Source organism: Toxotes jaculatrix, chromosome 3 (genome assembly GCF_017976425.1).
Source record: "Toxotes jaculatrix isolate fToxJac2 chromosome 3, fToxJac2.pri, whole genome shotgun sequence".
Classification (NCBI taxonomy): domain Eukaryota; kingdom Metazoa; phylum Chordata; class Actinopteri; family Toxotidae; genus Toxotes; species Toxotes jaculatrix.
The window spans coordinates 17,555,552-17,573,125 of record NC_054396.1 but is presented as its reverse complement, the minus strand read 5'-3'; the positions used below and the strand labels follow the sequence as shown (position 1 = coordinate 17,573,125).

Sequence of the window (17,574 nt, the reverse complement as noted above, 5' to 3'; positions counted from 1 at the left end):
ATGTAATTATTTTTGTTCTTTGTAACGCAACAAAGAACAAAAATAATTCTTTCACAAACAGGAAAATAATAAAACACCTGTCCAGGCTGACCCCCCCCCCCACACACACCCCTGCTGATGCTGACAACCACACAGAACACAAACACAGCATTCCATACACTGGACTGGCACTATGCTGCACTTTATTATTTACTTACCTACTTACTTTAATTTACTTACTCTACTTTGTGTTTATATTTTCATAAGTGTTCTTTTCTTTTTAAGTATTTGTGTTATTTATTTATATGTGTGCCTTAAAGCAGGGAGTCTCTGCAAAATTTCGTTGTGTTTGCATAATGACAATAAAGACTCTTGAATCTTGAATCTTGATGTTGTGTTGTGTTGAAACATGCTGAGTTAATACAGGTCACCTTTGAAGTGTTACACAGTAGTACACAGTTTGTGTACAGTTTATGACCATAAAACTTTCAAGTTGCATTTAGGAGATAGATGAGTTTCAGTGTTATATATAAACGTGCTTACTTAAATTAAATTACTTAATTTTCCACAAGTGCATCTGTTAAAGATTAGCTCTGTCAAAATCGTCTGAGTATTCACTGTCTTTGGTTGTCTCCTTAGTTGTCCGAGTTTCATTTGCCATTTGCACAGGTACAGGGTACAAGTGGGCATGGTTTTCTAACGAGACCTTGTTATGCATCCCATGTGGACAATCTTGCCACCCTCACATAAAGGGTGGACAAAATATCAAACACCTGACAATGCACCATAAATAAACCCATAAAAGTGTGTTCAGTCCATTTTTGGTGCATATTTAGGCCAGTTTTGTGGAGTTATATTGGATCTATTTTATCATGAAATATATGAATGCAATTTGGCAGGCCGGGCTCCACTCCTTACACACCTCTGTAGGGATATACCTGTGACTCCCAGTGTCCGGATGAGTGCGGCAGTGTGAGATGCCGTGAAGCAGGGCGTCGCCAAAGCTTAAATACCCCAAAGTATTCCTAAGGCCTGGTGGATTAAAATGTACTCATCCTTTTTTTTTAATTTTATGTTTTAAATTTTGCAACCTACATGCTGCTCGTGTGTGCCTTGTTAGCGCCGTACAATAAATTATTGAGTGACACGTTATACATGTTTTGAAAAGCCCCTAAAATTTTCTCTCCGCATCCACTACGGATGCATACTCTGCAACAGCAAAATCACTACCCCCCCCCCCCCCCCCCCCCGAAAAAAATGTACAAAACTGTTCACATATAACAGACGGTGGCTGTGCTGTCATAAGGTGAACTGCAGATCACGTTGTTAAGAGAACAGCGAGTGATTTTATGCTGCACTACGTCCACAGACGTCTGGTTTTCTTGACGTCAGGCGAAGTCTGAGTGGACCAAGCGCTGCGCACAAGCACAGCAACCACATCGCTCCCAGAGGGAAGGAGAACACATCACAGCCACAGATCGCCATTTAGGTATGTTTTTTTCCCCCCAGTTATATCTTTACTGATATGCACTGTCAGTCGTGTATTATTATTATTATTTTCTCTTTAAGCTAAAAGTGCTTTTGGTGCGCTTCCATGTCGCATGTCTGCAGCCTCCTGATTTAACCTAAAGATGCTGCCTTCCTTTGACTGCCATACCCTTGAGCGCTGCAGTGGGCTACGGTCCGCACACCCTCACCGTCTTTTCTCTCTGTAGCTTACATGCGTGATCACCACGGGGTCGAAAATCAGACCCGTTTCAATATTGCAGACATTTTGCACCGGCAAAACATTTTAATTTCCATTCATCCTCCGGCTTGTCATTCACGCCCTGCAGCCTTAATGCAGAGCAGGTTAACAAATGTTTCTCAGTGGAATACCAGTTTCCATTTAACCAGAGCTCTTGAAGACTTTGTAAATGTTTCTTTCTTTCTTCAGTGCAACCTAAATGTTTAAAGCTTCAGATGTTAAATATAGCACAGATCTCTCAGCTGGTATCTGCCTCTACTGACCATGCGTTTGGTTTTGCGACGGTAGGCTATATGGTGCCTTTCTTGCGACTGTTTCTGCTGCACTATTTGTCCTACTTTCAGGCTGTTATTTGTTGCTATTTATTGTGGCACGGCCGCTTGACAGCAAAGAGACATTGCCCTGAGTCTATTCAAAGTTTTTTTTTTTTTTTAATTATTCTGTTCTTCTTTCCCTGTAGCTGTAGTGTGGCGAATCCCATCAGCATTGTAGAATGCCTCTTGGAGAGGATGGAAATGGATGGAAAAAGAAGACATCAGACATCAAAGAACATTATGACTTCAAGGAAGTGCTGGGAACGTAAGTTGTATATACTGTACGTTTAGTGCTGACCCTCAGGGGCCCAGATCACTCCTGTTTCACTGTGTGTCAGTTGGTTCACTGAATAACTTTGACACTGTTTCAGGAAAGTTGTCATTCTCTAGTTTTTTTCCCCAATAATTTTAGAGTCATTTATCTTCAGTCTCAGCAGTGGGCACCTCGAAGTTTTTGAAAGTGAATTGAAAACTATCCGCATAACTAGACAAACACAAACGTGTGGGTTAGCTGAGAGGCCCTACCTTATAGGGTGCGCTTTGTGAAATCTGCTCTTTATTATCAGAGATTTTGTTGCTCTTACATGGACTTCATGATTACTGCAATAAAAAGGTAAAGAGTAAGTGTGGGACCAGGTAGAGTTCCTATACACTAACACTGGTCGGTTTCTGGAGTTTGGGGTAAAATATGGTTAAGCTGCCATGTATAGGCTGTTGCATGCCCTGTAATTGAGAGGCTCTTGCTAGTAACTACTGTACACAATTCACATAGTGCTGAAGAAACGTAGGGGTCAAAAGGTGCCCATCACTCATTTCATTTTTTTGCCCCATCTGTCCATGTCGCCAAGGCTGCAGAGTCTGAGTCTGGACTCTGGAGTCTGTCTCAAGAAATTTGACTGACATTTTGGACGTGCCCTTCACTTATGCCTATTTGGGCTCAGACTTGTCTTGTTCTTGGCCACCGTTGGATGCTGACTCAACTATTTCCCACTCTTCTAAAAGTATTCAAAACTGCATTTTTTTCTCCCCCACTCTTGCCAACTCAACTTTCCTCCTAGACGTACAAACACATTTCAAAAAGGCTACAGTTAAGCTTTATGGATTGGCAGGTCATTGCTACAGGTCAAGTCATTGCTAAGTAAATAACAGCATATATAAAAACAAGTAACTTAAATAGATCTTGTTTTGGATGTGGCTTGGATTTCACGGATCCTTGACTGTCACTGACCAAGAGCTTAGAAGAAGACGTTGTATTTGGAATCACAGTTGTGTATGTGTGTGCATGTTAAATTATGTTAAAAATTTGCATGTGCAGTTATGTGTGGCCAGTTGTGTTTGTTATTGAACAACACCACTGGTCAGTATTCTCTCCTCATTGGACACATTGATGTACATCTTTCTATAGCTTTTATCTGTTTTGTTTGTAATACAATCTCTGATCTGAATCAAAACTCCCAGTGTCAACAATGCAAAACATGGATATTTGGAATGGTGGCACTGGTATCACAGAGGTGATGATATTTGGGCAGTCTGGCCCAAATAACAGCCCTGACGTGGTTTTGTGCTCTTGTTTGCGCATAAACATTTTTCTCTTCTGTATGAAAGCTGTGAAAGTGCACATATCATCCTGCCACTTTCCCTATGTGACTAAAATCAGTGGTTCTTTTCTTACCACTCACTGGTTGTAAGTGAACAGATTATAGTACGCAACCTGGTGAAAATTGTAATTTTGAACATGACCCATCTCTCTCTCTCTCTCTCTCTCTCTCTCTCTCTCTCTCTCTCTCTCTCTCTCTCTCTCTCTCTCTCTCTCTCTCTCTTTATCCCTTCAGAATCTGTCTGTGAGAATCAGCTACACCTTTATTTGACTGTGTGATGACTGACTGGAGCTATGTAAGAGACAGTTCATCGGGAGAAAACTTTTGACTAAACATGACACAGATCTGTGAAATCTGGTGTCAGCTTATATTTCCTGTGGCCCTTACATTAACCCTGATTACATTTTAATATTGCTGGAATGCAAAATAGATTATACTTGCATTTAAATGTTGATTTAATATGCCTCAATTCTGTAACAACCTGCAAAATTAATCTCTAATCAGCTAGTGGAAGGTTGCCTTGCAGACAGTAATGGTGAGGGCTGGACTCACATTGCGCTGTGGACTGCAAGCGGGATAGGATTGAGCCCAGATGGTCGAGGGGCACCTCTCCACCCACCCACCCCGCCCCCCCAAAATAAGTACAAGTGACCTAGCACATGTCCACCTGCGATGACACGAGTGTGCCATATGGAGTGTGGTTGTTTTCTTTCTTCTTGGAATCACACCTGCTTTCCCAGAGAGGCTGCACAGATTCAGATATTAATGACTGCGCAACTCTGGTCCACATCCAAAAAAGTGAAATAGCAGTGGGTAGATGATAAGACTGTCTGGTTGTGTTGAGTGCTGTAGGAGGACGTCAACTAAGACTCAGAATCAGTCTGTGTCTCAGAGCTGTGCATGCTGTGTGCAATGCACTTTGACTAGCAGACTGTATATCTGAGAATTCATGACTGCTGCTTAACACTGATAACTTCTGTCGTGATTCCACCCAGACTTCACAGGAACTTAAAACAGTGATTGTAATTTGGAAGGATGATATTAAGGGTTATATAACAAGGATTGAAAGAGTCAATTGCCAGGATAGTATGTTCTCATTTCAGAGAGAAAGAGAGAAAAAGCTGTAGTAATATTCTTTCCCTCCTGTCACTATAGCTGGACCTGGTGGAGGGCAGAATTAATGTGTTGACGGAAAGCTCCTTATGCTCAGAGAGAAGATTACAGAGGAGCTTTATCCAGGAATTCAGTGTGTGAAGTTAATTGATTTATGTTGAAATATTATATTCAGATCCGGCTAATCCTCACAGTTCTACCTCTGTTTGGAGTCCACTTCAGGACAAGCTGTCCTTAAGGTAGGGTTTGCAAATGAAAAAAAAAAGAACCCTCTCACTCTTCATGTCTTATCATGACTGTCACTCTTTGATCACGCCTGTTTTGACTTTTCTGTTGTTCTCATCAAATCTTTTTGGCTTAAACAATGTAATTTACAAAGGATGAAATGAACAAGACAGGCAAACAGTACAGTATATAGCTCTGATATAACTCTTTTTAGAGTCTTCTTGGCAACTTGTTAGAGTTGTGATGTTGTTTCACAGATTGTAAAAGTGAAATGTTTAAAAAAGAAATCAACCCAGAAAGTGAATAAATAAAAGTTAGTTAGCTTAGCATACTGTATAAACTGGAAGCAGTGGTAACAGGTAGTCTGTCTCTGTCCAAAGGCAACAGATCCATCTACCAGAACCTTTAAAGCTCACCAGTTATGAAATTATACAAAATTTGCACCCCCCAAAAAATTGTTAGTGATTATTAAAGGATTAGTTCAACATTTTGAAAGTCTTGTCATAAATAGACCAGCACATAACCTGTAGTAAAACCACAATGTGAAGTTTTTCACAACTGCAGTTAGGCGCACAGGTCAGGTAGGGAGCACACAGGGAAGCTCACGTGACTGCAAATGGCAAACAGGTGAGCAAGTGGAAAGAAGAAAGTCCAGGGACATCAGGTGGGCGAATGGTGGATGGCAAGACCTGGCGGGGGAATGATGGCATAAATATGGCCTGGGAGAAGTGAGCAGAGGATGGAGACAGGGGCCGAGGGAAACTGAGGAGCAGACTGTGACAACAAAATGAGAACTGTTGATACTGCAACTTTAGAGGTGACGGTAGGAAGTTACTAGTTTCCATGTGGAGTCTTTATTGTCACTATGGAGCCATGTCACAGTCCCAACACGTGATGAGATTCTAGCTCACTCAGGTTTCCTTAAATGTGATCTAGAGACCATCTTTACTCAGAGTTTTTGTTAAAGACTTGAGATAAGAGGAAAGAGTACAGCAGCTCACCCATCACTGCAGTTATTAGGCTATATGTTACTGCTGGTATCCGTGTAATTACTCAAAGTGTCAGCTTCTTTAACAACTCTGTCTTTCATAGATGTTGACATCACACCTGTCATGATGAAGGTACATTCATTAAATGCACCTTGAAGTTACTTTGCAATAGTAACTGTTGCCCAGAGGCTGGTGTTTTCATGTACTAAAGGGTTAGTTAGGAGTAGTGTTACTGATGCAGACATTAGTTCAGTTTATGAGTCCTGTGGACGGAGATATCCCAGTGAGCTGGCAGCTACTCTGATAGAAATGAAGAGCATGGGGCCAGTTAACAAAACAGTTTCAGACCACAACACTGCAGTGAAAGAGTTTAAACCATTCACAGCAGAGTACTACTGATGCTTGATCTTGTTTCAGTCATGAAATTGTTGTTGTTTTTTTGTGAAAGTAATACGAACAGACACAACGATGAGCTCAAAGCAGCAAAACCTGCAGAATCTGGTATTGATTCTCAGTAGGAGCAGTGACTCTTTTATATGGTCCTAGTGTTATTTCATTCAATATTAAAATGGGTATTGTTTAACTGAGGGCATTCAAACATAAAGTAGATATTTGGCACATGATCAGTAGTTAAATATTGTGCCCACAAACGGAAGATAACCAAAAAAAAAAAAAGAACTTTAAATTTCATGGCGCCTTAAAAAAGAAACAAAGATATAAGATGTAAGATATGTGGCAGGCCAGTTTTAAGAACTACTTCCAGGTTCAGGTGGAAAATGTGTAGGGGCATAAACATTGTGACTGTATAGTACAAACACTGTTGGAAAGCACTCATGCAGGTTGGTTTGTTTATAGAGAAAAGGCAGAGGAGTTAAGAGGTTTGACCTACACGTGACTTTAGTGGAGTAGATGGAGGACATACTGTACATTTGTACAATTGTTAGTGAAAGGTCCAGTCCCAAGCTTTTTAAATGAATAGAAGATGTTCATTGTCATGATGCAGGAATGGATCCGGAGACTGGTTGGAATGGGATTATAGTGTATTTCCACATATATCCACTGTTCTCTATCTGTCTCGCTCTCTCTCCCTCCCTCAAACACACACACCAACAAGCACACACACACAAAATGGATTAGGCTAAAAAGAGAAAGCTTTTTTGGGACTTGGAGGCATGTTGGGCATGAAGGGAGCACTTGCATCAGGTGAGATCGATAGACTGATGGATGGTCCAGGCTGTCTGCAACAGGTCCAAGAAGCCTGTCTCTGTCTGACTGATGGTGCATCTCTCTAAAACAAAAAAAAAGAACATTGTGAATAATATTTGCCATTGCAGCAAACATCCATCATTGTGAGTGAGATGCATTGGACGTTTAGTACATCACACTCTTTACAGAGTTGTTAATTATTGCGCAACTGATCCAAGAGCAGGTTGCACCAGATGTTCACGAGTTCAAACTTAGCCTAGTTATAATGTCAGAAACCCTGTCTCCCAGAATTATGGTCTAATACAGAACAAGCTCACAGTGACTCCAGGCACAATGTGTTTATTTGCATTTAACCAAAACCACAATCTTTTACTAATGTTAACCACAGTGCTTTTGTTGCTGAAACTTAACCCCAGATGGGAGTGCACATACAAATCCTGTTAAATCACTGGTTTGAAACTAGCTAGTAGCCACTAAGCACTAGGAAGTAACTTAATACATAAACTTACTAATGGATGTGCAACATACTCTAGCCTAGAGTGTGTGTCTGTCCAGCTGTCCATTCCTGTAGCTCACAAACAGCCTATCATGTTATAATTCATAAAGATAAACTGTCAGGAGAAGCCTTGAAGACATGAAAGACTGGAAAAGGAGCACTTATCACAGAGAAAGCACTGAGAAACGATAGCAATATGAGAATGTGTGAATCAATATTTGCCCATATGGACAGTGTTTTCAACAACTTCTCTCTCACTGTGTGTGTGTGTGTGTGTGTGTGTGTGTGTGTGTGTGTGTGTGTGTGTGTGTGTGTGTGTGTGTGTGTGTGTCAGAAAGACAGAGACCCATGCTGTGGTGTTCATGTTGTGATGATGGCTTTGGGGCAGGCACCATCTCTCTGCTACAGATGCATAATTTCCAGACATAGGACTTTTATGTTGTGTTTCTTTGTCTGTGTATGTATGTATGTATGTATGTATGTATGTATCTATCTATCTATCTATCTATCTATCTATGTATCTATCTATCTATGTATCTATCTATCTATCGCTCTTTCTTTCTGTCTCTCTTATTGGGTTTTAGTTTATCTGTGCCAATCTCTAAAGATGCGCAGTGGCAGTCTTGTTCATGTACACAAAAACAGCCGAGCTGACAGATGCGTCAGCTATGAGTCTTGAGACCAGTGACTCATATGGAACTTATTTATTTTAATTTGTTAACAGCAAGTTAACATTTGTGCCAGTGGCCTGTTGCTCATCACTGGTGGAATAAAAGAAATGGTACATTTTAATGTGAGACTGAAGAAACTGAAGTCTGTAAGGCTCGAGAGTAACATAAACCATTTTTATTCATGTTTAATGCAGAGATGTACATGTTAGCACTTCACAAAATCTCATTAGTTCAGAGTAACAGCTACAGTAGCTTCTTCTCTTCCTCCATCCTGTGTTCCTCTCCCAAACCCGCTGAGAGCCCACCCCTACTACGTCTCCAAGGAGAAATGAGCAACTGGATGGTTAATTACAATGTGTCTCACGGCAACAGTAGAACAGTGTGTGCGTGTGTATGTGCGTGTGTGTGTGTCTGTGTGTGTGTTTGTACATCTTCTTGCTCTTTCATTTGCCCTCAGTCATTCTGTCACTCAAAAATATTGGGTGAAATGATGCAGACATATAGTTCTAAGTACTTTTTCAACCATCATTCTAGGTTAAATGCAGTCACACAATCCTTTCTTACAAAAAATGTTTCTTATTCTTTTAGAAGTAGCATTAGTAAAGGTTTGGATAACAGGATCTGTGACAGAAGATCAGGCCACCTACAATGTAGTCTGTCAAAATCTGTGATCAAACATTTCCTGTAGCACTAGCAGGACATAAATGGTGTGACATGAAATGACATCTTTCATTGTAACAATATTATCGAGTAATCACCATCCTCTGGAGACCATGAATATCTGTATATAATTTCACGGCAATCCATCGAAGAGTTGTTGAGATATTTTGGACCGAAAAAGTGCTGGACCGACTGACATCACCATTTTGAGAGCCACGCCTCTAACGTGGCTTGAAAACAACAGATAGCTAGATTTTGAGGATTCCATCTCCCTGTTTGCTCCATATTTTAGAGACATTTGGGGTCAAGTGAACCTGATGCAGTTTTTGTTGTCCTAAATTGATTCATTTTGAAAGCTAGCAAGAAAAACGTCTTCTAAACCTATATTTGAAATCCAGTCTTACAACAACAGATGTGCTGTTTTTCAGTATTTTTTATTTTAATGATATAATCACAAGTCAGTCATCACCTTAAACTGCCTCAGTCCTGGTCTCAGCCCACTGATTCACAGCCAATAAGGCTAAATAGATTTGTGCTGACCAACAATGGAAGTTTACCACTCTTGAAGCTCTGGTGAAACCCCAGCTACAGAAGCTGCAGACTTAAACAAATTAAAATGCTTTTATGGGTCGAAGGGAATTGGAGCTTTATGTGATTTTGCTTTGAGATTATTTTAAGGACTCTGTAAAAAAAAAAAAAAAGAAACCCGAGATGTGTGCAAGAATCGGCTCCCCTCTTGTGCATCGGCTTCACCATGCAAACGTTTCTGCTGCGCTGGTTTGTTGAGCACAAGATGGCCACAGTACAAAGCCATCTCAAGGATTACCACAGATCCACAGTGAGCATTTATTATGACATGATGATGGGAAAAAAATTCACGCTGGGAGGAGGGTTACTGAGAGACAGTCAGGTTTCACAATAACTCTTCAGCTTTATACTTAGGATTTAATAACCGTTAAAAGCAGAATAAACATAAAGTGAGAGATGTTTGCCTTCTCATCGCATGGTTGCTATTGGCAACAGCTCTGTGAAGTCTGCATCCTTTTATTTAAGGTTGCAGACTTGGGAGAAGTTAAAACTGAGAGCTCCTCACATGGTCCACGGTGTGACAAATGGAAAAGAAGAGAAATATTTGCTACGCCAAACGTCCATTGTGCATTGCATGACAGTGCTGTTTCACCCACATGTAAAGGATCCCTGTGGTTGCTAACAATGTTCGTGTGTTCAGGCCTCCTCCTGAGCTCCCTCCCACGCTCCTGTGGGGAGACTGTGTAAATACACACTATTCTTGCTCTCATCATCACCAGACCATAATCCATAATGCAGTCTAGTCTCCCTCAGAAACAGCCACACTACATTTACTGCATCCATTATTGAATGGATTAAAAATAGTTTCTTTTCTTTTTTAAAAAAGCAACTGCTATTCCTATAAATGTCTCTATGTGACTGTTGCTTCACCTCCTGAGCCTTATCTCAGTCCCCAAAACCTCTCAGTAATGTCACCATTTTGAATTATTCATCCGAACACCACTCACACAGCCACACACACACGCACCTATGCCACGCAAACACACAGGCAGATGGTTGAATGCAGCGTTTTAGGAGAGATGTTTTTTAAAAGCTCTGGTGTTAGGGTTAGCCCAATTGTTGTGAAAATCAACCAAAGAAGACACACCTTTGCACTGAAAATACATCAAGAGGAATTTTTCATTATTACCTTATTTTCTGTAACACATTCCAGCCATCGTGGCCTATAACCTAGGAAGAATGAGTCCTATGTTTTTTTAGCTCTCCGATCTTTTTTCATTTCACCCCGCACTCCCACACATTCCTCATTCTTTCTCTAATGTGTGCATATGTGTGTGTGTGTGTGTCTCCACTGCCTCTGTTTTAGGGGAGCTTTCTCCGAGGTGGTTCTAGCAGAAGAAAAGAGGACCCAGAGGCTGGTGGCCATCAAGTGCATCCCCAAGAAAGCATTGGAAGGCAAAGAGAACAACATTGAAAATGAGATTGCAGTACTGCACAGGTGAAGTTCCTCCTCAGCTGTCATTATATGTCCAGCAGGAGGGATTAGCCAGTGCAGCCTCTTACAACAATGCATGTACAGACGCAGAATATATATGCAAGGGGTCAATTGAATGGGTGACTAAATGCATGGTGTCAGTAGAAACAGTAGGATTGTGCACCGGAAATGTCAGGAGTAAAGAAGATAGACCTATTTTTAGTGTCCCTGTTGCCAGGGCAACAGCACACAGAGGCGGAGATGGTGTGGAGTTCCCCGCAGCAGTGTATTGAAGAAAGAGAAAGAGACATAGAGGGTGGAGAAGTGGAGAGGGGGGTAGGGTACGATATGAGGAGAAAGATATGGAAGAATGGGAGGAATGGAGTTTGGCCAAACACTTAAAGTCACCCTGAAATAGATGAAAAGAGTCACGAGAGCGAGAGACATCAGGAAAGTTGAAAAATAATCAGTGAAAAACAGAGAGGGATTCTCTCATTCTAATAAAAGTCACATTAGAACCTCTCAGCTGCTGCCGTGTTAAAGTGATGGTGAGTTCATATGCTCTCAGCTCAAGTCGAGAGCCAAGAGAGACACTTGACTGTCTGTTGGGTGGTTTATAACCATAAAATGATCCAAATCTAGCTTTTATGTGCCAGAATAGCTTTTTTTCACAGCCATTCTGTCGAGCCCTGGTTACAATGTCCAAAAGCTTTTCTGTGTGAATGATTCCAATTGCAGATGCCAGTCACTGTCATTCCCATCAAGAGGTAGTTATCCATCTGAAGCTTTGTTGTATTCGGTTTTAGAGATTTTGTCATTTTGTATTTTTGGGGAACAGGGTAAACTCATAGGTTTGATCCCAAATTTAAAAAAGGGAAAAAAGAAGAAGAAGAAGACAGAACAGACCTTCTAAATCTGAATTATGCAGCAAGAATGCCATCTGGTGACCATTTTACAGTAAGCATTAGACAAATGTGGCACATGTAAAAATGTAATACATTTTGACTGATGATTTCTGTCCTCTTATCGTACTCAGAATCAAACATCCCAACATCGTCTCGCTGGAGGACATCTTTGAAAGTACATCTCACTTATATCTTGTCATGCAGCTGTGAGTTCTCCTTCCTCTTTACCTTCCTCAAAAGACAATTATTTAACAGAGTGCACAAATTTTAACATGTACTTTTAAAGGCATAAAATCAGAGTTGAAACATATGACTTGATTAATCAATTTGTCAATTGACAGAAAATGAATCGGCATCAGTTTTAAAACCAAAACTGCCATTGTACTTGCTGTTTTTCTCAGTTAACATTACTGTATGTTGAATATATTTGGTTTTGGACAGCTGCTCGGACAAAACAAGACATTTGAAAGTGTTGCCATGGAATCTGAGAACTTGTGATGGCTGTTTTTCACTTTTTATGTCATTTTATTCACTTTACTAAACTTAGTTTTAAACAGTATTTGATTATTTTTTTATTTCAATAATAAGATATTAACACAAAATCAAAGCTAAAGAAAACCACTAAAGGTGCAGGACCGTTTAACCAATATTTTCCCTTGTGATTTTTACCTTCCAGGGTATCTGGAGGTGAACTGTTTGACAGGATTGTGGAGAAAGGTTTCTACACAGAGAGAGATGCCAGCCAGCTCATCCACCAGATTTTAGATGCAGTCAAATATCTCCACGATATGGGGATCGTCCACAGAGACTTGAAGGTATGAAGGTGGTTCGGTCTGGCACAGTCTGGCCTTGTAGTTGGCCTTTTTTCTTCCCATTTTCAAACCCTCCTCTTTGATCATCCTTCTTGTGTTTGCAGCCAGAGAATTTGCTGTATTACAGTATGGACGAAGATTCCAAGATTATGATCAGCGACTTTGGACTGTCAAAGATCGAGGGAGCGGGCAGTGTCATGTCCACAGCCTGCGGTACTCCTGGATATGTGGGTAAGGCATTTATTTCTCTGGTCAGCCAGGCTCTCCTCACCTCCCCTCTTCTCTTTCATGTGAGCTCAGCACTTGCCGTTTCAGCTGATACCCCCTCTTTATTCGCTGCGCTGTGAGAGGCTCTTTCATCCATGACTGAGTCAATTGCAAGTGTTTCAGAAGTGCTCTCTACCTGTTTAACGTGACCTACCAGATCACATGGTATTACTGAAAGGTCAAGATTACTTGAATTCACCCTCACTGCTGCTCATATATTTTCCACTCTGCGAATGTGTGTTTCATAGCTCCTGAGGTGCTCGCTCAGAAGCCGTACAGCAAAGCAGTGGATTGCTGGTCCATAGGAGTTATTTCTTATATTCTGTAAGTCTGACCTCATTCATTCCTGAGAAGAATGAAACATGATACTTTCGTAGTTTTGAACATGTTCCAATATCACTCCCTCAGGTTATGTGGATATCCTCCGTTTTATGATGAAAATGACGCCAAGTTATTTGAGCAGATTCTGAAAGCAGAGTATGAATTTGACTCTCCGTACTGGGATGACATCTCAGATTCAGGTACTATCAGTTACTAAAAATATCTTCAGGAAATCCAACACTGAAACCTAAGCAGTCAGAGTGGACAGTTACAACGTGAAATATTTGTTGACAGCCAAAGATTTCATCTGTCACCTGATGGAGAAAGACCCTTTGAAGAGATACACATGTGAGCAGGCCCTCCAGCATCCATGGTAAGGAACAGTTTGTCAGTTAGCTGATTGTTAGTTAGCTGAAAAACAATTTCCTGTTCTTCAGTTTTAATTGAACTGAAATTAATCACTTGCAGTTTTGAGAACAGATTAATCGATTAAGACTTTTATCAAGCAAAAGTGCGAAACATTCTCTCACTTCATGTGCGGATGTGACGCTTTTATATGTTCTACTTCATTGTAAATTGATCGTCCTTGGGATTTGGACCAAGCCGTCACTTTGGTCTGGCATTTTTGCTTGAAAAATGATTGGAACAATTGATTGATTTTCAAAATAGTCAATGATTGATGTTTAATGCCTACAATTATACTGTAAATTCTCTCATATTTGGTGACTTTGCAGGATCTGTGGAGACACAGCTCTGGATAAGAATATCCATGAATCTGTCAGCGCTCAAATCAAGAAGAACTTTGCCAAAAGTAAATGGAAGGTCAGTGCCTCGGCTGAATCCCAGCACAAACTGCTGAAAGAGCAGTATTAAGATTGGCAGGAGTTAGAGCACATTCTGTCCACCTTTGCTGTTCTTTCTCTCTCAGTAGCTGTCAGATACAGAAGGTCCTCTTTTTTTACTTCCTCTTTCTCTCTCTCTGTCCATGTAGCAAGCATTTAATGCCACAGCAGTGGTGCGCCACATGCGGAAGTTGCAGCTGGGCACTAGTCTCGAGGGACCCAGTCAGATAACTCCCACCAGTCCCTGCCATGGACATCTGCTCCCAGAGGAAGAGGAGGAGGAGGAGGAGGACGATGATTTGGGGAACGGGGAGGAGGAGAGCTGTAAGTTATCAATTCACAGCCAATTAACGAGTGCTCACTTTGAATCAGTTTCAGATTTTTCAGGCTCACCTCAAGCAACATCCCTCAACAGTATGTAGCTAAAGACTAAATGAATTAATGGACACTGTGGATGGATGGATAAATTGATTGATGACAGAGAGATGGATGGATGTATGAAAGGGGATAGATTTGTGCTATGTTCACAACATATCAGAGTTACCATAACACTTTCTGGCAGGTCTGTATCGTTCACATCAACAGTCAAGTTATAATTACAACTGGAAAACTTTCTCTGAAAGCGCTGATACACGTTTGATAGAAGGATGAGGGATAAAAAGGGGGGGATGCAGGGAAGCAGGGAAGTGAGAGGATGGAGGAAAGGGATAGGAGGCTGACTCGTGAAACCTCGGGCAAACGGGAGAGGAGGACAAAGTTATTATGACCCATAGGTGGAGTAGCCAAAATTATAAGAATAAGACCCTTTAATTTCACGTGTTCCCTGTTTTGCTCTAATATCCAGTGTCCCACTATGAGGACGGCCGTCGCGGAAGCAATGAGGGCAGCACAGATCGGGACAGCCTGAGGAGCTGCACCTACTGCTGCAGGCCAGCCAGTCGCGTCTGAGCACAACCTCCCATTGTTATGGTGACATTGTGTCCCTGGAGCGCCCAGAGCCCGCCCGCCCAGTCTGGCCAGGAATGCAGAGTAGTTATCAGGCAGTGTCCACCAGAGTACATCCACAGCAGAGCAGGTCACTGTTATGATGTGGAGAAACATACTGTAAGTCTTTGTCCAAAACCACATTCTGACTCAAGATGCACAATTTTTAACATTGCTCCAAACGTCCAAATGGGCAGAGAGTTTTTTTTTTCTTTGTTTTTTGAAAAAAGGGCCTGTCTGCATGATTCTCCTGAAATAAACCCCCTAGCAATCTTACATGTAGCTGTCCTTTGTGCAGCTGTAGCAGACAGTGGTCACTTGGCAGCGTGTACATCACGACAAGTCTTTCTGAATGTTACCTTCAGGAAGGATCTAAGCCTCTGGAGTCTTAATCAAAGACGAGGCAGTGGCCTAAAGGCAGTCTCCTCCATTATTTTTGTTCTCACATTATCTGTCACATCTACCTCTAATCACAATTACTGTGTGTCTACATCCATCTGGCCCACACACACATTTACTGGCAGCTTTCTCCAAAAATCTGGCCAGACGGGGCACATAGAAGAATGGATCACTTTCTAAACAGTGCTGAAAGCTACTCCTGCATGTCTATACTCTTTACCCATCAATGTGACTCAATCCAGTCACTGACCAAGTAGCTGTTTAGTGGAATAGAGTTTGGCGTGTCCTCACTGCCGATCCCAACCGCCCATTTGTTCTGTTTTATTGCCCTTGTCTTTTTTCTCACAGTCATTATTAAGTGTTTCTGTATTTGCTGCTTTTGTTTAAAGCCTTTTTTTTTTTTTTTTTGAAAGGAGATACTTGAAAGTGGAGAGTGCTTCTGGGGGTTATGGACTCTATATTCTGGCTCAGACTGGGTTTGTGAAGAGTGGTTCTGACCTGGAGTGTCTGCATGCTTCTGTCGGGGAAAACATAGAAATGTATGAATATCAAAAGGAGACTTTTTTTTTTGTTTTGTTTTATGGCTGTTCTGTTACCAGAGGCTCAAACTGAGATCCCTGTTAGTTTGTAAAACACAAGAATCTGACCTTTCTCCCTGGGCGAGGAGAGTTATTTTGAAGATGCAATCATGCTGAGAATCCACTATGCGTGGGAAGAAAATGATCATATTCATGTCATGCTCATCCTCCCTGTTCTGTTTCTGACAAGCGTCTAAATATCCGCCAGCTGTCAGTCTCTTGGTTCTAGCTCAGGTCTGTCTCACACTGAGTCAGAGGGATCTCAGTCTGGGCGCTCCGCCTGCTCTGTGCTGTGCACCTCTAGTGGAAGAAGTTTTGGTCTACTGTTTGCATGACCTGGTTAAATATGTTTACATGAATGATGATCAATTAGTATAAACACACATGATTATTATTACTCTGTTGTATTGAAAAATGATGTAATACTGTAATTTTGAGCTATATAATGTGAAGTGAGTAACACCAGAAGTAATGTTGTTGACAAACTACAACACAGCACAGTGGACTTATCATTTGCATTGACTGTAATGGTCAAGTCTCTACCTGAGTGACATTTCTCCTGTATTATGTTTATTTACAACACAGATATTTGTTTCTTCTTTTCTTTTTTTGCCATTGCTTATGTAGAACCTCTCAAACTATTTATTCCTCCCTGATACCCAGATCAAAAAACAAACCACATATCCTAATTTTAAACAGGTGCCAGCCACAGTACAACCCATGGAAAAAAAAAAAAATCATGGTGCTGGAAACATCACCTGTCTGCCAGTGTGCAAGCTCTACATTTGTCCTCCTGAGTAAAAAGGACTACAGTGCTAAAGCCATACAGGGAAGTGGGAATGTTTTGCTGTAGACTCAGATGTGTCGTCCCGAGACTCGGACGAAGACTGCAAGAGATTGAACATAGTAAAGAAGGATGAGACAACTAGCTGAAAGTAATTTAATCATGATATTAATCATACCATACCATTATTAGTTTAAGGTATGTCATAACATAATATTGTATTATTAGTCAGCTGTAGGGAACCAGTCCATGACATTTTGTTGAATTTGACTGAATTTTGTTGCCCACATTGAACCAATTCCCTCGATCTGTCATTGATACATACAGGTACATAGTACAGTAAAAGGGGGCAATTACTCTGGATTTACATGACTGTAATTGTGGAAAATATGCAAACTGTGTGTGAAGGGCTTCATGTTAACTGTTAGCTAGCCAATGTTGATGACTTTGATAACCTGGCTATTATTTGTTTGGTAATGACCTTCTGTTGAACCTTTCCTGGGATTTGTTTCCACTTGGCTGTTTTTTTTTCTTTTTCTTTTTTTTTTTTTTTTAAAAAAAAAAAGCTTATTTTACCCATTACAAACACATCTAAATGCATAAAGAAACACGTGTATATTATATATATAAAGTATATATTGTATATCCTTTTTTGTAAAAGCTGTTTTGAGCTACAAATGTA

At 40.9% G+C, this 17,574-nt stretch overlaps 1 protein-coding gene across 1 annotated transcript; it reads left to right on the top strand.

Annotated features, from left to right (window-relative positions):
* Positions 1-1,429: 1,429 nt before the first annotated feature.
* Positions 1,430-17,483, top strand: camk1a (calcium/calmodulin-dependent protein kinase Ia). The gene is made up of 14 exons (XM_041034776.1): positions 1,430-1,468; positions 2,187-2,305; positions 10,893-11,024; positions 12,037-12,111; positions 12,582-12,720; positions 12,822-12,948; positions 13,233-13,308; positions 13,393-13,505; positions 13,600-13,678; positions 14,040-14,127; positions 14,297-14,471; positions 14,992-15,251; positions 15,944-16,069; positions 16,808-17,483. Exons 2-12 carry the CDS (start codon positions 2,220-2,222, stop codon positions 15,093-15,095), a joined length of 1,194 nt encoding a protein of 397 aa, XP_040890710.1. The 5' UTR covers positions 1,430-1,468; positions 2,187-2,219; the 3' UTR covers positions 15,096-15,251; positions 15,944-16,069; positions 16,808-17,483.
* The last annotated feature ends 91 nt before the right edge of the window (positions 17,484-17,574 follow it).